The sequence below is a fragment of the Balaenoptera physalus genome, assembly GCF_965194825.1.
Source record: "Balaenoptera physalus genome assembly, chromosome: 17".
Lineage (NCBI taxonomy): Eukaryota > Metazoa > Chordata > Mammalia > Artiodactyla > Balaenopteridae > Balaenoptera > Balaenoptera physalus.
This window is the reverse complement of record NC_138895.1, coordinates 49,518,389-49,542,349: the sequence shown is the minus strand read 5'-3', so window position 1 is coordinate 49,542,349 and position 23,961 is coordinate 49,518,389. Positions and strand designations below refer to the sequence as shown.

At 37.2% G+C, this 23,961-nt stretch overlaps 2 protein-coding genes across 6 annotated transcripts in view; both read right to left on the bottom strand.

Annotated features, from left to right (window-relative positions):
• The window catches only part of SPAG1 (sperm associated antigen 1), an 89,746-nt gene extending 77,354 nt beyond the window's left edge, over window positions 1-12,392 (bottom strand). Inside the window, exons 1-3 of one of the 4 annotated variants that reach the window (XM_082432703.1) lie at window positions 12,238-12,392; window positions 10,331-10,490; window positions 198-323 (exon numbers count right to left, since the gene is read on the bottom strand). In XM_082432703.1, coding sequence (XP_082288829.1) covers window positions 198-323; window positions 10,331-10,490; window positions 12,238-12,377 — 426 coding nt within the window. In that variant the 5' untranslated portion in view covers window positions 12,378-12,392. Of the gene's footprint in view, window positions 1-197; window positions 6,062-10,330 lie in introns of those variants that run through there. The other 3 variants (XM_082432702.1, XM_082432704.1, XM_082432705.1) reach the window with 3 other exon arrangements.
• Window positions 12,393-19,266: 6,874 nt separating this feature from the next.
• POLR2K (RNA polymerase II, I and III subunit K) lies at window positions 19,267-21,401 on the bottom strand. 2 transcript variants are annotated; one of them, XM_082432800.1, is made up of 4 exons: window positions 21,295-21,401; window positions 20,564-20,632; window positions 20,129-20,221; window positions 19,267-19,466 (listed from the first exon to the last, which is right to left on the bottom strand). In XM_082432800.1, exons 2-4 carry the CDS (start codon window positions 20,622-20,624, stop codon window positions 19,444-19,446), a joined length of 177 nt encoding a protein of 58 aa, XP_082288926.1. In that variant the 5' UTR covers window positions 20,625-20,632; window positions 21,295-21,401; the 3' UTR covers window positions 19,267-19,443. The 2 variants fall into 2 exon arrangements, with proteins under 2 accessions (XP_082288926.1, XP_082288927.1); XM_082432801.1 differs by lacking the exon at window positions 21,295-21,401 and adding an exon at window positions 20,956-21,059.
• Between the last annotated feature and the right edge of the window lie 2,560 nt (window positions 21,402-23,961).

The following is a 23,961-nucleotide window of genomic DNA, read 5'->3' as shown; positions in this document are numbered from 1 at the left end:
CAAATGAAAATACTGTTTCATTTTGATATCCAGGTGAGGCCTACTCCAGAAGGTGATAACACACGATCACCTGAAAAAAATCCCCAGCTGCCTACAGGACATCACACTTCAGCTACACTGATTAAACCAAGATAATGTTCTTAATAAACAACAACTTTCTCCCCCTACCACCCACACCCCACACCAAAAAGGCCTACCTTGGCAACGTGAAGATGGCTGTTTGAACCACGAACTGGAGGCAAATTATCTTCCATTGCTGGAAATGCTTCAGTTTCTTGAAAGTGTATTTTATCATCTTCTTTTTTAATTTCTGATACCCAACTCTGAGAAGAAGAGAGGAAAAAAGAAGGTAAATATACAGTTTGAAATAATTAACCAGGCATTATAAAGGACTGTACATCATCATAGTTTTTACTGTGGGTCAATTTTTAGGTGACAGTTTGATCATGCCATTTTCCCCACCTGAAATGCCCTTCTTACTCTCTCGTTTTTTTTTCAATTGTAGGAAAATACACAATAACATAAAATGTATCATCTTAACTATTTTTAAGTGTACAGTTCAGTATTGTTCAGTATGTTCATTGTTGCCCTTCCTACTTTATTTATCTTACAAGATCTTTTACATCATCCCTTCCAGCAAACTTTCTCTGAACTTCCTGGTTGGGCTAAAAGTGTTCCTCCTCTGTGTTTAGCATAGAGATTTAAAATCCTCTATTTACTGTTTGTCCCTCTTACCACACTGTAAGTTCCTTGAGGGCAGAGCCTATGTCTTAATCTCAAGAACCTTAGCATGTCAGCTGCAACTTAACATACAGATTAGATTGACCCAGTCTCCAACTCTAGCAGTTTGACAGAAGGAACATGCTCCTTTCTGTAGGTAAATATTAATTACTTCAGATTCCACTGATTTTTTTTATATACAGTGGTCAGTATAAAATATACAAATAACAAGAAAGACAAAGAAGCAGAAAAATATTACCCACAGTCAATAGAAGCAGACACAGAGTGGATGGATGTTGGAAGTAACAAATAGGGACTTAAAAACAGCTACAGTAAATATGTGAGAAGGGTGGACAACATGCATGAACAATTGAGAACTTTGGGAGAAGAATGGAAACTTTAAAAAGATTTAATGGAAATCCTGAAAATGAAAAACTCAGTATCCAAAATGAATCTATCTGATTAACAGTAGGATGGACACAGGGAAAAAGTGGACAAAAAGAGAATCAGTAATGTTATAGCAGATGCAAACATTAACCAACTTGACCTAATCAATATTAAAGACTTCTATGTTATTTTCAAGAGCACATGGAACATAGGCCAAAAAAAGTCTCAATAAATTTGATAGGGGTGAAATTATACAAAGTATGGTATCTGACCACAACAGACCTAAATTAGAATTCAGTAATAAGAAGTATTTAGATTATCCCCAAGTAATTGGAAATTAAACAATACACTTATAAAGAGATCATGGGTTAAAAAAGGAAATCAGATGGGAAATTGGAAAATAATTTGAACTAAGTGATAAAGAAAACATGACATATAATTTGTAGGATTCAGATAAAGTATTAGAGGGAAATATACAACTTTAAACAAGAAGAAAGGCTTAAGATCCAATTATTTAAGCTTCTACCTTAAAAAACTAATAAAGAGAGAGAAAACACATTAAAGCCAAAGTAGGTAGAAGGAAATAAAAATATTAAAAAATAAGAGTAGGAATCTGTAAAACAGAAAATAGAAAAATAAAGAAAATCAACATTCAAAACTAGTTTTTTTGGAAATAAATTAATACAACTGACAAACCCTCAGCAAGACTAGTCAAAAGAAAGTGAAAGGAAAAAATACAAATTACCAGTATCAGGTATAAAAGAGGTACATCACTAATAATTCTACAGATATTAAAAAAATGACAAGGGGATCTTTTAGACAAATTTATACCAATAACTTTGCAAGTTAGATAAAATAAACAAATTCCCTGAAAAATTTAACTTAGATACAAGAAAAGTTGAAGTACTTAAAACAAACAAACAAAAAACACAAAAAAACCTAGCACATTGTCTGGCATATACTAGGTTCACAATAATGTTTATTAAACTGAATCGTCACAGAGGCCAGAAAAATTGAGTAAGATATTTCCTTATTATCTGTGAAATTCTATTATTTATTATTCAGCAGATATATAGTGAGGGTCTAATATTTGTCAGACACTCTTCAAATAGGGGCTAGGATAAACTATATTAACTGTCCTACCCATATAGGAGGCGGGGAGGATGAAAAGGAGGCAAACAGGAGAAACAGGAAGAGAAAAAGAAAAACAAGGGAAGAAAGGTAAAAAGAGAGAGGAAGGATTATAGAAGAGGAAAGGGAGAGAGAGAACTGGGAACGAAGGAGAAGTGGCAAGAAAAGTATGAAGGAAGGGAGATGAGAAGGAAACTAACTTAAGAATTGACTGAGAAAGAACACACAGCTGGGGGGAAAGCAGGCCCTGCAATTAAAACAGCTGTTTACCCCTCAGAAAATAAAGCCAAAGAACGCTGGACAAGAACTGCTATTTTAACCTGTAGATTAATTACCAAATTTTTCAAACTCAAGTCAATAAAATGACAAAATGAGAAAGCTGAAAGTTTTTAAAAATTAGCATTCTGAGTTAGAGAATACACATACCTCAAAATTGTTTTCAAGTGTATGATTTACCTCAGAAAAAATACGCTGAATAAAATAAAGTAAAACCAAAAAAATTTGTTTATCCAGAGTCTGTTTTAAAAAATATATATTTCTTAAGCAAAAAGAAACCACAAAGGAACTATAAGACAATACAGGTAAATATGTATCCGGTGGAGACAGAGTTTTCCTAAGTATAAAACAAATGTAAAGATCATAAAGGATAAAATCAAGAGGTGTGGTTACATAAAAATAAATAAATGAATAAACACCACACACAAAACTTACAAGGCAAATAACAAATTGAGGGGAAAATTAAAATATGTAGGAAAGAACTCTTACAAATGAATAAGAAACATATCAATAGAAAAGTCAATAAAGGGGCTTCTGGCTCTGACAAAGTAACAGCGACTAGATTTACCCTCCTGCCTAAACTTTAGAAAACCTGAAACAATATATGAAACAATAGTTTCAGACACTGGACAATAGGTAGCACAGGACAATAATTCTTGAAAGAAGGGAAACAAATGAGGTAAACCCTACATTTGCTCCAAACTGACTGCCTAGTGTTTCCAGGCTACAGCATAGGGAAAGGAAACAGTCTTTAGGTCTCAATGAATTTAGAAGAACGGAGGTCAGACTGGGGAGACCAAGACTGCAAGAATTGAGGAGGTAAGATTTCTGAGAGGAGAGAGGTGGACAGAGAGAAAGCTCTGAATATAACCTGAATAGCCCAGAGTCTACTAAAGAAACTGAATTAATAGTTAAAACCTTATCAATAAAGAAAACTTGAGGCCCAGATGGCATCAATGGTAAATTCTAGAAAACATTTAAGGAAGAAATAATATCAATTATACACAAGCTTTTCTAGGAAACAGAAGAATAGAGAATACTTTCCAACTCATTCTGAGGTCAACAGTACCCTGATACAAAAACCAGACAACGACATTACAAGAAAACTACAGACCAATATCTCTCACGATTCATAGACACAAAAAGTCCTTAACAAAATTTTAGCAATCCAATCCATATAAAAAAGATACATCATGATGAGTAGGGTTTATCCTGGAATGTAAGGTTACTATAACACTCAAAAACAGTGTACATAAATTACCTTATTAACAGACTACTAAGAAAACCATATGTTCATCTCAATAAATGCAGGAAAAGCATTTCACAAAATTCAATATCCATTCATGATAAAAATTCTCCACCCATCAAACATGGAACAGAAGGGAACTTCCTCAACCTGATAAAGGAGAACTATACAAATCTATAAGTAACATAATGAAAGGCTAAATGATTTCCCCTAAGATGGGGAACAAGACAAAGATATCTGCTCTCATTTCAACATTGTACTAGAGGTCCAAGCCAATGGAATAAGGCAAGTAAAAGGAATAAAAGGTAGCCAGTCTGGAAAAGAAGAAAATCTTTCAATATTCACAGATGACATAATCTTCCATAAAGAAAATCCAAGGAATCTACAAAAAAATCTACTAGAACGAATGTGTTAGTTTGAATTAAACAAGACACAGGATACACAGTCAATACAGAAAGGCCAATTTTAGATAACTATAAGCTTGCAATGTACAAGTAGAAATTGAAATTAAAATTCCACTGATATGAGGTATCTAGATTAGCCAAACTCAAAGAAACAGAAAGTAGAATGGTCAATAGATGCAGAAAAAGCTTTTGATAAAATTCAACATCCATTTATGATAAAAACTCTCCAGAAAATGGGCAAAGAGGGAACATACCTCAACATAACAAAGGCCATAAATGACAAACTCACAGCTAACATCATACTCAATGGTGAACAGCTGAAAGCGTTTCCTCTAAGATCAGGAACAAGACAAGGATGTCCAATCTCGCCACTTTTATTCAACATAGTTTTGGAAGTCCTGGCCACAGCAATCAGAGAAGAAAAAGAAATAAAAGGCATCCAAATTGGAAAAGAAGTTGTTAAACTGTCACAATTTGCAGATGACATGATACTTATTATACATAGAAGATCCTAAAGATGCTACCAGAAAACTATTAAAGCTCATCGATGAATTTGGTAAAGTCGCAGGATACAAAATTAATACACAGAAATCTGTTGCATTTCTATACATTAACAACAAAAGACCAGAAAGAGAAATTAAGGAAACAATCCCATTTATCATCACATAAAAAAGAATAAAATACCTAGGAATAAACCTACCCAAGGAGGCAAAAGATCTGTACTCCAAAATCTATAAGACGCTGATGAAAGAAATCGATGATGACACAAAGAGATGGAAAGATATACCATGTTCTTGGATTAGAAGAACCAATATTGTCAAAATGACTATATTACCCAAGGCAATTTACAGATTCAATGCAATCCCTATCAAATTACCAATGGCATTTTTCACAGAACTAGAACAAAAAATTTTTACTTGTATGGAAACACAAAAGACCCCAAAGAGCCAAAAGCAATCTTGAGAAAGAAAAATAAAGCTGGAGGAATCGGGCTTCCTGACTTCAGACTATACTATAAAGCTACAATAATCAATACAGTATGGTACTGGCACAAAAAACAGAAATATAGATGAATGAAACAGGATAGACAGCCGAGAAATAAACCCACACACCTATGGTCAATTAATCTATGACAAAGGAGGCAAGAATATACAATGGAGAAAAGACTCTTCAATAAGTGGTGCTGGGAAAACTGGACAGCTACATGTAAAAGAATGAAATTAGAACATTCTCTAACACCACATACGAAAATAAATTTAAAATGGATTAAAGACCTAAATGTAAGACTGGATACTTTAAAGCTCCTAGAAGAAAACATAGGCAGAACACTCTTTGACATAAATTGCAGCAATATCTTTTTAGATCCACCTCCTAGAATAATGGAAATAAAGACAAAAATAAACAAATGGTACCTAATTAAACTTAAAAGCTTTTGCACAGCAAAGGAAACCACAAACAAAATGAAAAGACAACCAACAGAATAGGAGAAAATATTTGCAAATGATGCAAATGACAAAAGATTAATCTCTAAAATATACAAACAGCTAATACAGTTCAATATATATATATATAAAAACCAATCAAAAAAATGGGCAGAAGATCTAAATAGACATTTCTCCAAAGAAGACATACAGGGGCTTCCCTGGTGGCACAGTGGTTGAGAATCCGCCTGCTAATGCAGGGGACACGGGTTTGAGCCCTGGTCCGGGAAGATCCCACATGCCGTGGAGCAACTGGGCCCGTGAGCCACAACTACTGAGCCTGCGCGTCTGGAGCCTGTGCTCCGCAACAAGAGAGGCCGCGATAGTGAGAGGCCCGTGCACCGTGATGAAGAGTGGCCCCCACTTGCCGCAACTGGAGAAAGCCCTCGCACAGAAACAAAGACCCAACACAGCCAAAAATAAATAAATAAATAAATTATTTATTTAAAAAAAAAAAAAAAAGACATACAGATAGCCAAAAGGCACATGAAAAGATGCTCAACATCACTAATTATTAGAGAAATGCAAATCAAAACTACAATGAAGTATCACCTCACATTGGTCAGAATGGCCGTCGTCAAAAAGTCTACAAATAATAAATGTTGGAGAGGGTGTGGAGAAAAAGGAACTCTCCTACACTGTTGGTGGGAATGTAAATTGGTGCAGCCACTACAGAGAACAGTATAGAGGTTCCTTATAAAACTAAAAATAGAGTTACCATATGATACTGCAATCCCACTCCTGAGCATACATCTGGATAAAACCGTAATTGGAAAAGATATATGCACCCCAATGTTCATTGCAGCACTGTTTACAATAGCCAAGACATGCAAGCAACCTAAATGTCTATCAACAGGTGAATGGATAAGGAAGATGTGGTATATTTATTCAGTGGAATATTACTCAGCCATAAAAAAGAATGAAATGATGCCACTTGCAGCAACATGGATGGACTAGAGATGATCATACTAAGTGAAAAGCCAGACAGAGAAAGACAAACATCATATGATACTGTTCATATATGGAATCCAAAAGAAAAAAAAATGATACAAATGAACTTATAAACAAAACAGAAATAGGCCCACAGACATAGAAAACAAACTTATGGTTGCCAAAAGGGAAAGGTGGGGCGGGGGGGGAGGGATAAATTAGGAGTTTGGGATTAATATATATACACTACTATATATAAAATAGATAATCAACAAGGACCTACTGTGTAGCACAGGGAACTCTACTCAATATTTTATAATAACCTATAAGGGAAAAGAATCTGAAAAACAATAGATATATACGTATGTATAACTGAATCACTGTGCTGTACACCTGATACTGACACAACATTGTAAATCAACTATACTTCAATAAAAAAATTAAAAAAAAAAATAAAAAAGAATGTAAACAGATCAAAAAAAATAATAAAAAAAGAAAGTAGAATGGTGGTTGCCAGGGGCTGGTGGTGGGGGTGGGATGGAAAGTTGTTATTTAATGGGTAGAGAACTTCAGTTTTGGAAGATGAAAACGTTTTTGAGATTGGTTGCACAACAATATACTTAACACTTACTTAACAATATACTTAACACTAATGAACTGTACACTTAAAAATGGTTAAGATGATAAATTTTATATAAACCAATAAAATTTCATAACTGAAGTGACTTAGAATGAGCAAAAAAATTTAATTTAAAAAACATTAACTTTTACAGTAGCATAAAATATATTAGATACTTAGAAATAAATTTCATTAAAAATAAGCAAGACGTATACACTGAAAACTATGAGACACTGCTTCATTAAAGACCTATATGAACAGAAAAAATATATGTTCATGGATCAGAAATCTCAATATTGTTAAGATATCAATTCTTCCAAAATTGATCCACAAATTCAACACAATCCCAACTCAAATACAAGCAAGCTATTTCGTAGAAATTGGCAAGCAAAGAACCTGAACACCCAAAACAACTCTGAAAATGAAGAACAGAGTTGGAGGACTTGCACTATCTGATTTCAAGACTGACTGCATATATGGGAAAAGAATCTGAAAAAGAATAGATATATATAAAAATGTATAACTGAATCACTTTGCTGTACACCTGAAACTAACACAACACTGTAAATCAACTATACTCCAATATATTGATAAAATTAAAATTAAAAAACAGACTTACTGTAATCAAGACAATGCAGTACTGGTGTAAAGACAGACATTTAGATTGATGAACAGAATAGAGAGAGTTCAGAAATAGACTTACACATACGTGGGCAGTTGATTTTTGACAATGGTACCAAGAATTTCAATGAGGAAAGGATAATCTTTCATTAAATGACACTTGAACTTTTGGCTATCCATGTTAGTATGTACAAATATATGTATGTGTGTGTATGTATATATTTGTGTGTGTGTCTAAAAAATGAAACAGATCTTAGATGTATATTTAAGAGCTAAAACTATAAACCTTCTAGAAGAATCAGAGGAGAAAATTTAGGGATCTTGAATTAGACAAAGATTTCTTAATAGAACACAAAAGCACAAACTATAAAAAGAAAAATCAGTTTCATCAAAAGTAAAAACTTTTGCTCTTTCAAAGGTACTGTTAAAAAAATGAAAAGGCAAGCCACACAATATCAGAAAATATTTGCAAAGATGTATCTTTGTGTGTAAAATACATGAAAGACATGTATTTTACAACTCAATAAGAACACAAAAAATCTAATTTTTTTAATGGGCAAAGGATTTAAAGACACTCTACAAAAGAAGATATATGGATGACAAATAAGTACATGAAAAGACATTCAATATCATTAGTTATTAGAGAAATGCAAATGAAAACCACAATGAGATACCACTATATACCTAAGAGAATAGCTAAAATTAACAAAACTGACAATATTAATAAGCATGGACCACAATGTAGAGCAACTGGAACTTTTATCCATTATTGGCAGGACTGATGCCACTTTGGAAAACATTTTGGCATTTGTTCATCAATGGGTAAATGGTTAAACTGTGAGATATCCATACAATTCACTACTACTCAGCAATTAAAAGGAATGAACTGTGGACACATGCAACAACATAGATGAATCTCAAAAGCATCATGCTAAGTGAAAGAAGCCAGACATGAAATAAGATATACTATATAATTATATTTATATGAAAGTCTAGAAAAGGCAAATCTATAATGATAGAAAGCAGTTCAGCGGTTGCCAGGAGCCAGGGTGTGGAGTCAGCACTGACTGCAAAGGGGCAAAACAAAACTTTTAGGGATAATGGAAATATTCCACAGCAAATGCAATTTGTCAAAACTCAGTGAAATTACCATAAAATAGCTAATTTTTAAAAAATTGAAGTACAGTTAATATACAATATTATGTTAGTTTCAGGTATACAACATAGTGATTAAATATTTTTATAGATTATATTCCATTTAAAGTTATTACAAAAGAATGGCTCTGTTTCCCTGTGCTGTACACCCTTGTTGCTTATTTATTTTATGTATCTCTTAATCCCTTACCCCTATCCTGCCCCTCCTTCCTCCCTCTCCCCACTGGTAACCACTATTTTGTTCTCTATGTCTGTGAGACTGTTTCTGCTTTGTTGCATACATTTGTTTGTTTTATAAAATAGCTAATTTTTATTGAATGTAAATAATAACAATAAAGCTGATTAAAAGAAATCAGTAAAGACACAAACAGGTCATTAAGAAAAGAAGAAATTCAAGTGACAGATTTTTAAAAATTTAACGTTACTAGTAAACAAACAATACACTACGTACTATCATTTTTTAACTATTTAATTGACTTTAAAATGTAAAAAATGATTACAGTTTCCAGTGAAGAGTACCTGAAGTGAGCATTCTTACACACTGCTGGTGGGAGAGTACAAAGGTACAACTTCCTGAGAACAGAGAAATGTGTTTCAACAGCCTTAAAAATATTTAGATCTTTTGATCAAGTAACTTGAATTCTAATAATTTATCCCTAGGAAACAACCAGGATGGTACAAAAAAATTATGAACAAACATAACACTATTTATAGATGCTGACTGAATTATGTTCCTTTCATAGGGTGGGATATTATTCAGTCATTTAAAATACATGTGCAGGGCTTCCCTGGTGGCACAGTGGTTAAGGATCCGCCTGCCAATGCAGGGGACACGGGTTGGAGCACTGGTCCGGGAAGATCCCACATGCCGTGGAGCAACTAAGCCTGTGCGCCACAACTGCTGAGCCTGTGCTCTAGAGCCCACGTGCTACAACTACTGAAGCCTGTGCACCTAGAGCCCGTGCTCTGCAACAAGAGAAGCCACTGCAATGAGAAGCTCACACACCACAACGAAGAGTAGCCCCAGCTCACTGCAACTAGAGAAAGCCCACGCGCAGCAACAAAGATCCAACTCAGCCAAAAATAAATAAATAAATAAATTTATTTTAAAAATAAATAAAAAACAAAAAATAAAATACATGAGCATGCCCTCCCCACTCCACCAACAAATCCACAGACATACACACACAGAGACACACACACATTCACAATATTCTCCTAGGTGTAAGAAGCAACCAGTACCACCTAAGTAATTACCACTAAAAGCCCTTTACTGACAAAAAAGGAAGCCTAGGATTTCAGATAAGTAAAGTAGATATATATCCATGACAATGCCACAAAAAGTGATGTTACTCTATACCTTTATATCACCGTCAATTTTTTCCCATTCTTCTGCTGTGAAACTGGCTGCTGTCGCTGCAGGTTTCTCTCTCCTCAAAGCTCTACTTCCAGGAGCCAAGCCTGAAAGGCGCTTTTCACAAAATTCAGTAAGTTCAGGATAATATCCTTCCTCACCAGACCTTTTAAAAAATTCAGAATTTTAGAGTTACCACTTCATTTAGAGATCATATAGACCAGTGGTTTGCAAGCTGTGTTCCATGGAGCCCAGGGGTTCCACAGAGATCTCACGGTCTGCCCCGAACGAGGATGAAGGCTGAGCTGCTGCCTTCCCCCTCACCGTCCTCAATTACAGCAACCTCCACTTTCACATGCTAACCTATGGAGTGCTGGGATGAAGGGGGAAAAAAAGGAGCTCCAAAGACATCAATTTCCATCACACACTTTAAAAGTTGAATAGATAACATTTTCTCTCCTCTTTAACACACATATGTTCATTTTGTACATAAGGTAATTTTAAACTTATAAATGGAAATTCATTATTAGAGACAGGCAAAGAGTGAGACTTTGGACTTATTTTCCAATGAGGAGTTACTGTTCTGGCTCTTTTTTTTTTTTTCCCCCCAAAGGGATAGGAAGAAAATGGCAGAGGAACAGTTTAGAACAACACACCTCTAAATTCAACCACTCAAGGAACAGAATTCCTTCCTTAGAGAGTTAAACAGAGACATGTGTTCGTTTTTGCTTTTTTTTTTTTTTTTAAGGAAAATCAATCTTTTCCTCGTTTCTTGTGAATCTGCTTACTTCTAAATTTTTAGAAAAATAAAAATAAATCCCATTTTCAAATTAAATTTAAAAAATAATCCCAAGTCAATACAATTTAATTAGGCTATTCATAAAATGTCTTTCAAACTCTTTCATCCCATAAACTTCACATTTTCTTTTAGTCTTTAATCAAATAAAAATGAAAACGTTCTTAGACGTTGAGAAAAACAAGAGGGAAAACAATGATATGATGAGGCTATTACATCAACACTGGCTGGGGACACGCAGGGATGCTTAGGAAGGACAGGAGGCTAAAGGTGATGAGAAAGAAAAAGGAAGGACACAGCAGTAAGGAAGGGCATCAGAGGAAAGAAAAGAGAGAACCACTGCTGAGCAAAAGGAATACTATTGATGTCCCGGAAATGGGCAGTTTGTGCTCACAAGTGCTTCTGCAATAATGAGGCTACCCTCCAAATGCAAAACCCTCAAGAAACCCCAAACAGTTGGCACAGGTTGGTAGGCCACAGGGCAATGTTTCTTGTAGAGTTCCCTTGGCCACCCGCATGTTGATCAGCCAGTGTGCTTGTTAAAAACACATGTTCCTGGGCTCCACTCCTGATTTCCTGAAGCAGAATCTCCAGGAGTGGTGCCCTCAAATTTGCATTTTCTAACCACCATGTTTGGCAAATATTAAAGTTTGACAATCACAGCCACAGGGCTCTTACCCAGAAAAGGCTTTGATTCCCTGACTTCTGGTCCTACTTTCTCCCCCGCCACCCCATCCCCCATGCAACGGCTCCCAGTGAGTCACCCACCTTTGCTGGCAGATAGTGTGAAGTGGGAGAGTGCCAAAGCACTTTATCAGCATAAGCAGGTGCCTCCTAACGGCTGCTTTACCGGTTCCTAGAAAGTGCCAGGAAGCAAGAAAAATGCCCTCTTGGATACTAATTAGCCTAAGTCTTGTGCTGGAAGTAGATCTAGCCAGAACCCGCCAAACTAACCACAGGATCAAAAGCACTATTTTGGAACCTAACATGGACAAAAACAACAATTTCAATATTGGAAAATCTGCTCCAAAATTTCTAATGTAGCTTAGAATTTTAGAAGTCAACAATATAATTAAAATTGGCAAACTGAAACATGATATGATTTTTAAATGCTTACCTGAGCACACAAAGAATTTTTTCCAAGTGTTTAACGTCTGAACATTTTTCAATATACTTGAAATCCAAATGTTCAACAGGTATTTTAAACGTTTTTGTTGTTCCAAAGCCCCACAATGACGGATAATCTTTGGCAGTCATGGCTGAAATATAGTGTAGGAAAATAGTTATGAATCTAATATATACATTAATACTCAATTTGGATAGTAGTAACCATCTAGGTACTTCTGTAATATTTATTTTTCATTTCTATAGAAAAGGAGATGGAGTATTTCTTCTAAGGAGGAAGCTATTCATTGTAAATTCTCTCTCCCTGATAAGAACAGTTAACATTCATGGGGCTAAATTACAATATACGGACTTCCCTGGTGGTGTGGTGGTTAAGAATCTGCCTGCCAATGCAGGGGACATGGGTTCGAGCCCTGGTCCAGGAAGACCCCATATGCCGCAGACCAACTAAGTCCATGAGCCACAACTGCTGAGCTTCCGCTCTAGAGCCCATGAGCCACAACTACTGAGTCTGCGTGCTACAACAACTGAAGCCCGTGCACCTGAGCCTGTGCTCTGCAACAAAGAGAAGCCACTGCGATGAGAAGCCTGTGCACCGCAACGAAGAGTAGCCCCCGCTCGCTGCAACTGGAGAAAGCCCGTGCACAGCAAAGACCCAACGCAGCCAAAAATAACTAAATAAATAAATAGATAAAAATAAATTACTATATACCACAGATGGATTATTTTACTTAATCTTCACTTAAGCAAAATTGAAATACAACAACAGAGCAGGTTTTGGTGCTGTAGAGGAAAAAATTTTTTTCTTGTATCCATTTGGGTTCAGCACCTGAGCCCTGTAAATTAAACTGACAAAAGATATTAACGGGAGAAAAGGTTCATTTTATATACTCCTGGGGCTTCACAGAAAAGTGAAAACTCAAAGAAACTGTTAGGCCTGGGGAACTATATACCATTTTAACAAAGGGTGATAAATTGTGTAGAAATGATTAGACAAAGGAAAAGGGGTTTTGGTTTCTAGAAGGTAAATCTATGGAAGAAACTAATGGAAGATAAGGGTTATTTTAATAAGGTTTGTTTATGCAGACTCACCTCAGTGCTGATTGTCCATCTACTGTGATAAGGGTTGTTCTCTTCATCTTGGTATGAGAAAGGAGAGGGGGGAACACCTTCATAAAGGGAAATTTATGCCCTGCTTTTTGGCAGAAAAGGGGAAGGCCGAGAGTTCTTCCTGTGTCTGCTGTTTCCTAATTGCCTTCAGCTCAAAATAATCTTCATGTCAAAGTGGTCTACTTGGGGTTGGAATATTCTGATCCTCTTTAGTGCTCAAACTGCTTTTTAAGATATCTTTTAATGTTGATTTTGGTATCTTCTACTTTAGCTGTTACTATCCCAACCATCCTTTCGTGATTCAGCACAAACATAAATAACATCTTTTCTGTAACTCTCCTTAATATCACCCTCTTCCTTATTCCTTGCCTCCTTACATTCTCAGTTGCCCACTCCCATAATGAACAGCTGCCAAAGCTGTGTTCTAAAGGCACTCTGTACATACCTCTCTCATATCTCATAGCACATATCCAAATTCTGTTTGTCTTCCCTTCTAGATCATGAGAGATCTTACTTCATTCATCTCAAGAGCTTCAGGTCTAACATAGTAAATACTGTCTTATACCCCTTAAAAAATACCTGCTAAATTCAACTGAATTGAGAATAAGACGGCCCTGGACAGTTTCACTCTATTGATATGCTGCTAATGATGGTGACAATAACAGCAACAAATACGTAGTTCTTAGTGTACTTTACTTATATTATTACTTCATTTAATCCTTCAACTACTATATCAAGTAGATTTTATTTTAAGTAGAGAGCAGTAATAGTAGTCAACATTTATGGAGCTAAATTTCTATATGCCATGAATTATTTCAATCTTCAAAACCACTTTCATGAAAGATATTAATAATTACTCCCTTTTTACAGGTGAGAAAGGTGACGTTTCAAGTATATAAACTGCTCAAGGTCATATAACTCTTAAGTAGTGAACTGAAGAGTTGAATCTCAGTAGACCACTACAGAGCTCACATACTTAACCATCATATTTAATCGTGCTTTTCAAATTGCAGGTGGCAACCCAAGAAATCAATTTAGTGAGCTGCAATCAGCATTGTTTTAAGAGATAGAACAGCAATAAAATCAGACTACCTGACACATACCATTAAATACTGTTTTATAGAAAATTTTATTTCATGTCTATATAAAAAAATTATAAATATGTGTGTATAAATGCACACACGAATGTTGTGTACATAAATGTTGCAAAGAAAAATATATTATGAGTTACTGTCAAAGTATTTAAAAAAAAAACTGCACTAAAACACACTGGTGATAAATTTTAAAACAAGTAGCAATGGGTCTAATTCATTAGCAGTATTCCCTTCAGCATGCCTGCCCTCTGGGAGTCTGGTCATATATCAGCTCTCTGCAGAAAAAGAGGATGCTCTGTCAGTTTCTCCGTATTCCTGCTGGCTTTGGCTTGGGTATAGAATATAGATGACAGTTTGCCAGCTTTCGAATGAGATCCAGCTGAGAAGTGAGAATACGGCTTTCACACCATGCTAGCGGGGGCCCAGTATGATGAATGTCTCCCATCACAAGGATAGCCTTCGGGGTGGAAGTCACATGAAAGCCAGTGAAGAACTTTAAAATTATTGATGCTGCCCAGAATAGAATGAGTTGTCTTTAGGAGAATTTTTCCAAAGAGCTGGAGGATCTTTGATGGGAGTGACTTAAGCATCTAATGGGATTAAAATAGATTCGCTCGAATTAAAGGAATCTTGAAACCCCTGAGATTTTATGATTTGAATAAAATATGGTGAAAAACATTTGAAATGATAAAGACACCTCATCTAATCAAGCGAATTTTATTCTGAACACTGTTTCAACGTTTCTGAGAATCCTCTTTGAAAACTACCACTTGGGGGGGGGGTAGGAGAGCCATTCTCAAGACCACTAAACGTTAACTCTCAAACTCCAAAAAACAAGTCATACAATACTTTGTTTGCTCTATTTAGAACTCTTCCATATCTGTTTGCAATTTCTTTGTCTCTGATTAGAAAAAACTTTGGTCCTGATTGGCGTTAATTTTTTCTCCACCATCCTAATCCACATCCATTTCCCATATTTCCTAATCAGTTTATCAGTAATACCTCCAGCGCAAATTGCAATGGTCTAGTTAACACGAAAAATGGTTTTCTTCCACCTAGGCACGTTCTTTCCAGCATCCACAGGGCTGGGCGCCACCTGCAGCCGGAGAGCGAAAGGAAACGGCATCCTCCAGCCGTAGCAACGGTTTCTATGTACAGCGCGAGTCAGGGACTGCCTGAGATCCGAGAGTTCTACAGCCAACCCGCAACGGTCAAGGGGCACTTTAGGACTCTACGAAACTGCTCCCCATTCCCCTGCTTTGTTCACAAGGACCGGTGGCCGCCGCCAGAGCCCGGGAACCTCCCCGCCGCACCACCACCTCCGCGTTGCCGCTCTGCCCCAACATCCGCCACCGTCAGCCCCGAGAAACAGAAGGCCCCCAGGTTGTTTCCCCGGCCGACAAGGTTGTTCATCCCTCCAACTGCAGTCCGACGGTGCATTTACTCCTCCGGGTCCGTCTTTCACCCCGGCTCCCGGAGGAAGGGATTGCGATGGAGAGACGTAGTTTACTCCTGGCCGGCAGATACTCACCTGGTTCAGACCCCAAGCCTTGCGGAGACCGCAGCCACACACTTCACCAGCCGCGCGGCTCGTACCCAGGGAGGGGCGTGTCGCCCCGCCCCACTCCCCCCCACTCTAGCACCCGAGGGCTTGCGGCTGACCGCCGGGGGCGGGGATTAGAGCCTCTGCGTGATGACTGGCTAGTCTCCGGTTTGCCATCCGGTTGATTGGCCTTGCAGACCCAGCTTCACCCGGACAGAAGAACGTTAGCCGAGAAATAAGAACACTTGCAATTCCACGTGCCCTGTAATTTTCTTTTCACGCACTTTTTTTTCTGGTTATAATTATGTACATATACAATTATGCTGAATAAACAAGCAGGACAGAAACTAACTCAAAGGAAATGGACTATGCAGGCAAATGAAAATTACCACTATCATCTTCATAAAGACATTGCGTCCAATAATTAATAGATGGATTAGAAAGTAAAGTTGAAGAAATCTTTCACAGAGCAGATAAAGAAAAAAAAGGAAATCGAAAAAGATAAAAAAGTTAGGTCTAATTTTAGATTTAAAAGATCTAGAGAGAAGAGAATACTGAGGGTAGGAAGTTATCAATTCAAGAAAATTTTCCAGAATTGAAGAGCTTGAGTTTCCAGACTGAAAGCACCCACCAAGTGACCAAAACAGGGAAGGAAAACAGACCCATACCAAGGCACAAACTGCAAAATTTCAGGACACCAGCAAAGAAAGTTCTAAGTTTCTAGAGCGAAAACAGGTCACATACAAAGCATTAGGAAGAATAGTTTTGGACTTCTCCACAATAATACAGAAAACTAGATGACATTCTGACACTGGTGAAGAACACAAGACAGGTCATTTCAGGCAGAGAGAAAAGCAGGAGCACAGGCAAAAAGGTCCGTTATCTGCTTAAGGAACTGCAAACATCTCCTTAAAACCAAGATTGAGAGGTGGGTTGAAGTGGTGACAGAGGCAGGAAAGGAGTCTATACTATTCCCAAATATACTATTCCCAATAGTTTTTGTTTTATCAAAATGGGAAGCTACTAAGAATTTTCAGCAAGACAGTGCCGTGCAATTTCTATTTTACAATGAGCAAGCTGGGCATTCCCTGGTGGTCCAGTGATTAGGACTCTACAATGAGCAAGCTAAAGAGTATGGAAAACAGCAAGACCGGTAACTGAGACTAATCCTAAGGCTGATACAAGCACCTGTGCAGAAAATGCTAATACTTTCTGTAATGGTGTTAACAGTTAACATTTATTAGATTAAGAGTTTTTATGGAGTATTTAATTTTATCTTGCAGCAAACCTTTGACATAGGTGCTATTATTTCATGCCCATTTGCCCATTTTACAAATAAGGAAAGTGAATCTTGGTAATCACTGGCATCGAACAAGGGACACTCTGGGAATACGGACCCAAAGCCTTTTGCCGAAGTCCATATTGTTTATTGTGCTCCTAAGTACTAACCAATTCACAAGTAAGTCCTATTCAACTTCAAAACATATCTCACAACCAGCTACTTCTCACTTCCTCTATGCCTACCCTGGCCCAGCCACCATTACTCTTAGCCTGAACTTTTACAGGTGGCCCCTAACTGGCTTCCCACCACCCCGTCCCTATATTGTCCATTCCCACAGAACAGACCCAGTAATCTTTTAAGTCTGGGCAGAGGGTGGAGGGTGGAGGGTGGAGGGTGGAGGGTGGAGGGTGGAGGGTGGATGGATGTGCATGTATTTGTACATGTAAGGAGGCAACTTGTTTTTACGTGTTCTCAGTTTACACTTTCTCACTTTATGTGATATTTTAATCTTCTTAAAATTAGTCATTTATGATTTCATCTACTAGTTTTGAATGTCATTAACTTCAATCTCTGAAGATAGCTTCAGAGTCTAAAAGCACTGAACTATCATTAATTCCTTGCCTTTGACAAGCTGAAGTCAAAAGAAATAAACTGGCCAGTAATTGAGTAGCAGCACTGGATTTGAACCAATTTCCATGTATTGATATTTTTCATGGACCTGCGTGTCTACAGTCATTGGTAAGCAGTTTAGTAGGGGACAAGTTATGTATTAGCTTCAAGCTCAGATTTACTGATTTTTATATTTATAGAGCACTATTCAAAAGGATCTTTTAAAAGCAATTTTATACCTATTTTACCTTTTCTTAAAACTGTCCAGGTAGGCAAGAAGTAAAATTACTTCCATTTTATAGATGATGGGGACACGAAGAGGTAACTGACTGAAACGATGGTCTTGAGTTCCAGTGATAATACTTTTCCCATTAAACCACTGTCTAGTTAACCAAATAACAGTATTCAATTAAACTACTGATACACAAAGGACCTATGATGAAATTAGAATAGTTAAGAGCAACATTACCCAATGAGTTATGGTTTAGAAGCCTGTCGTAAAGAGATATTTATTGGGACTCTTGTACAAAAAGGACAAGCTCAAGAAGGAACATGGCAGAATTACAAAATTATGAAAGCCACAGTCCAGGAAAACCTGGACCAAGGAAGCACTCTTTAAAAATCTTGAGTATGGTAGTACTTTGTATAGCACATAATAAATTTACAGAACTTAATATTTGAGGATGGTAGTAGAAACAATGTTTTGTTTTCTTTTTTAAACGGCACAGTTGCACAGTTAATACTTTGAATGTGCGAGACACACAAAGCTATTAACAAAGTTGAAATATATCTAATCGAATCCTGGAACAGATGGAGTATCTGAGCATCCATATCCCTAAGATCAAGGCAAAAGCTTTAAACATTCATCCAATTCAGTGTAAACCAACTCCTATTTTTTCTATATCCTGGAAGCAGAGTTTTTTACCTTAATGAATGATTACACCTGGCAAACTGCACCTGCCTTAATAGTCTGCTTCATCCACTTTACTTGGGGTTGATTTTGCCTTAGAGAAAGCAACCATTAAAGTTTCTTTTCCCTTGCTGAAGATTTAAAAAACAGTCAAGCATTATATACAAATACAGAAAGGCCTATGCCAAGTTAACAAATGAAAATTATAACTCAAAATGAGGTATGCACACTGACAGTAAGTGCATTGGTATACTCTATACAAAATGAGGCTGGAGAGTTTACAAACAATTGGTGATGTAAAACAGTGGTTTCCTAGGAACTTACTTAATCAGACCTTTAGAGGGCCCCAGCAAACTTCATTTTTAACAAGGGCCCCAGATGATTCTAGGTTTTGATTAAAGTGTAGTTTGGGGAAGCACTTTTAACCTTGTGTGTCAGATTACATATACGATAAAATTAAATTACAAACCATGTAACTGAACAAAAATATCTTTATATAAGCTATTAATAGATACTTAAATACAATATGGTTTTTAAAATGAAATCATGTGTATATAGTTATATTCATAAAGTACACTAATCAAAAGCTATACGACAACATTAATAGCAAATCCAAATCCAAATGAAGACATTCCTCTGAATTTCACGTTTCATCGAGCATCAAAAACCACCACTATACAAAAACTGAGTTAAGGACAAAAAAAGTACTTTAAAATTATATTAAAAATTTAATACTTCCAAGTCACTTTCTCTTTGCAATAAGCTAGTTATTTAATCTAAAATGCACAAAAGAATGAAGTTCAGTATTTACTATGATAATTAGAAATGAACAAAAAAAAGATAAACTATTTTAATTATTAGCCCCTCCATGATACAAAAGACCAACGCACCAAGAAACACTAAAGCAGTGTTAAAAGTGATAATTTAGTGATCTAAAAAACACTGGTAGTTATTACATAACAATTTACTCTCAGTCTTCCACCTAATTTGTAAGCCTCACTTATTCCATTAGGTAGCATACAAACTCAATATTTGTATTTCTCCTTGTATCATTTAATTTGCCCATAAACTGAAGCTCAAGAATGAGTACTTATATACAGAATCCCTGAAAAAATACACTTATGAAAGCCAGAATCAACTAGTATTTAGATTATTTAGTATATGTCTATACACTGGAGTACTGGTCCATGAAAATGCTAATCATGCCTTTTGCTTTTTTGGTAAGTAATCCAAGTTGTTACCATTTTTACCAGAAATTAGTCTTTGACTATCAAACCACGCATTATTTTTCACTTCCTCTTATCTCATATTCAGAAAGCTTAGTTAGAAGGATACGTCTTTTAGTCCTTTTCTTGTACATTATTCTGTATCCACATTCTCTGCAACGGATTGGATCCCTTGATTTTATTTCATTTTCTGTGTGACATTCTAGAAACAAAACACGTTTATTCAATGCCTAAAAGAGAAATATTACAGACAAGCAAATTATCTTAACCATACTTTTCACCCAAAGCACTAAAATACAGTATACTCAATCTCAAGGGTATGTTGCCATTACCAATATATTAAGGGAGAAAGAAAAAAAGAGTGGCGGGCAATGCATTTTTCCTAGGAAAGAAAATGAAATCTTAATAAGAGGATTTTTTTTAAGACTGCTAAAGTTGTTCTGCTTTCTAACTTTAAAGATGAATGACTCAGTTAAGCCAAAGATAAATGCAATAATTTTTTAAAAAGGTGAAATACTCTTACTTTTGTGAGTGTTACTCTTACCTCCACAGATATATATCATTGGCTGCTGCTTTGGGGGTTGAACGTCCTTCTGGGTGTCCATTGTTGTCCCTGAAATCACAGACTCAAATATTTAATATCTCAAATGGGCTCCTCACAAATCTAACCAGGCCTCATTTTTCTAGGAGAAAGCTAAAAAGGTCCAATTCCTAATCTGTACTTTTTCCAAATCCTATAGGTGGGTCGAAACAAAAACACAACGTATTGTGCATTTACCCCCAAACTGGACACAATAATAAACACTTTACATATGTCATTTCAATTATGCATGCTATTTCATTATAATCTTTACAACAATTCTAGGAGGTATTACTCTTATTTTACAGATGAAGGAACTGGGGTTTAAGGAAGTTAATTTGGGCAGGATTATTCACCTGTTAAGAGTCAGAGATTTAGATCTGACTGCAAAGCTCACGTCTTCATTTAACACAAGTTCCATTCTTCCAAACTTTAGCAAGAGATTGCCAAAAAACTGAATCCCTCAACAGGAGAACATGCGAACCGAAGATAAGGTTAGAACAAAGAAATAACTCCCAACGGCTAAAAAGCCAACAGCTAAACAGACAACCCAACAGCTAAAGAGGCAAAGGACTAACAGCATAGACTCTATCCCCAGCCTCTCCCGACTCTAACCCCACACCAGACCTGTTTAGCCCCTAGCGTCTTTCCAGTTTTGGCCCAAATACCCACCCCCAAATCCGCCAATTCCTTACCCACGTAACACGGAGAAACTTCTCTGCCTTTCCGAACAGATTCCGACTCGCCGCTGTATCGCAGCCAACTTCCGGCGCTGGCTTATGACGCAAGCGGAGTCTCCGCCCCTTCCGCCCCAGGTGTGGCCGAGAAAGCCGGATTGAGCGCAGGTGGTGAAGCTGGTTCTTTTTTTGTGTTTCAGACCCTGGACAAAAGTGCTTGTTTCGGTCTCACCTATTTTCATTTTTCAGGGAAGTAAAGCGTTTTAGAAGCTTCTCAAGTCGAAGGAGGTTTGTTTCTCTGACATATGAAGTCGGTAGAAAGTAACAGTTTTCCAGGAGGGCAGAGGGTTAGAAGAGAAACCCAAGTGAAGTGCTCGTGGAATCCTAGGCTGACCGTTACTCCGAGGAACGTATTAGAATCGGCTCCACCGCTCATTTCCACGTAGAAAAGCACTTTTCAGATTATGCATTTCAAGTCGTTTGATACCTGTGCTGGGGCAGTGGAGCAGCCGCCCCTATCCTTGGCAGAATTTCGTTTTTGCTTTTTGCCCCTTTCTCTTCTAGGCTCCCGTCATCCCTCTAACCCCCTCCTTTTACTCGTTTTAAAGCACAGGTGGGCTTGCGGGCAGCTACGTCAATTACTCCCACTTAAAGCTAAGGGATTTAGGTAGTGGTAGCTGTCCATCGACCCTCCTTTCATCCCGTGTATTCATTCCTCCCCAGAAGAACAAAACGACTTGCCCAGTGGAGGCGTGTTCTTCCAAAGATCAAAATTTTAGTGAGACTAGTAACTGTTGGGTTCACAACATTTGCATTCGTTTGCTTCTTTCACAGCAGGTATTTTACTTATATCAAGAGGGAGAAGAAAATGAAGTTATTAAAATTTAGAGAATAACCAGTTGTTAATAACTATTTTAGTTAATCTGAGAAGCAGGTTTCTTTCTCCCCAACATGCACTACTTTGGTTTTTATTAAGCAGGCTATACTGCTTTTCGGTCTTCCATCCAGCAACTTGAGAACCTTGAGCCTCACCTTTCACTTCCAGGAGGAATTCCAACTGGTTGCACCTCTACAGACCAGCCTGAGAGATTTAACTCGATTTTCTCAGTCTTCCTAGCTGCCGATTTTTTAATTTCCAGGAAACACAGTGGACCGTCCTGCTTCTTTCTCCACAGATAGGCTAAGATAGGACTTAAATATTTTGATCATCAGCTCTCTTACGAAATGCCCCTCCTCTTAGCCAAAGGGAAGAGGTAATCCAATAGAACAGTCAAAATTAGCTTCACTCAAGAAATATTAGGTAAAACCATTGTCATGATAAGATAAAGATTATGGAGTGATCCAGAAAGTGTAACTTTAATCATTGCAAACTGACCTGGGTTCTGACTATGCAGCTTGAGGTTATCAAGATGATGCTGGCACATAACACAGTTTGTGGAGATCAGAATGGATCAACACATGTAGAATACAAATGGGTCCTGGGACCCTACAGAGGGTTAGGGTAAAGACAAGTTATAGCAAGGAGATCCAGAATTTCAACAAGAGTTTATGTCAAGGCTAGTTCCCAATGCAACATTATCTTTCCTGTCAGCAGGAACCAGTAATTTTAGGATCATTTTGGAGCATGGTCTGTGGAAGCTGTTATCAATGGTGACAGCTAACTTTTCTTGAGCATTTGCTATGTGCCAGACATCATCACATTGCTCTCTCTTAATGAGGGCATTTGTTTTGCCAACTTGGATACTAGTGTTTTTTAATGCTTACATTGCAATAATATGGTTATGGAGATGCAAGCTGCTTTTTTTTCCCCTGAATATGTGTTTTCCTTTTTCTTGATCATACTCATTTAAGTATACCTGCATAGCTTGAATATCATGGTGATGGAAAACCCTTTCATTATGTTTTCCTGGATGGTCTCCAAAAGAAGCGTTAGGCCTGTGGAAAACATATAGGTTTTAGAATTCTGAGGTCAGTAATGAGATTACACCCAATCCAGAAAGGGAAGGGAAAAGGCCAAAGACTGTGATGTGTAAAGAATAGGAAAATATAGCTCAGTGGCTTAAACTTGCGGTATATGAGTAAAGCTAGGGCAAGCTACATGTAACTAGGTGTCTTTTTGCCATTTTTTGGGTGGGGAGGGGTGTAAAATTATTCTTCTTTGAGTGAATAGAAGAGAGTTATGACACATTCTTTTACTCTTCAGTTGTAACAAAATATCTAAAGAATTACTAGAGAAAGAGAAAAGGGCAATGTTTAATGGTGTTTTGGGGTCGTGTGGCTTTTATTTAACCATAGGCAAAGTCCCCTGCCCTGTTTACATTACAGTGGAGTGGGGAGCAGACCTTACACAAAGTAAGTAAATAATACGGTATTTTATAAGGTGATAAATTATATGGAGAAAATTCAGGAGAGGAGGATTGCAAGTGCTGGGCAGGGAGTGGCAAAATAGAGGCTTGATTGTAATAGAGACTGGTTTGAGGACCTAGAAAGGACACTACTCACTCTATCCAAACGTGTGAGGGAGGCTTCAGGGAGGTGCCATCTTGAAGAATGTGTAGTTCACCAATTCCTTACCTTAAGTCCTACGGGTACCACAAACGTAACAACCTCGCACTAAATTCATCTTATTTTCTCCCAAACCTGTACTCTTTGCTCCTCACCCACTGCTGCACGCAGTTGAATCTG

Excerpts from the sequence above, each read along its gene's own strand:
- POLR2K (XM_082432800.1), bottom strand. The coding sequence starts at position 20,624 with ATGGACACCCAGAAGGACGTTCAACCCCCAAAGCAGCAGCCAATGATA. Across the intron at positions 20,222-20,563 it reads AATGATATATATCTGTGGAG|AATGTCACACAGAAAATGAA; the intron begins GTAAGAGTAACA and ends TTTTGTTTCTAG. Across the intron at positions 19,467-20,128 it reads CAAGAAAAGGACTAAAAGAC|TGGTGGTTTTTGATGCTCGA; the intron begins GTATCCTTCTAA and ends GTTTTTGTATAG.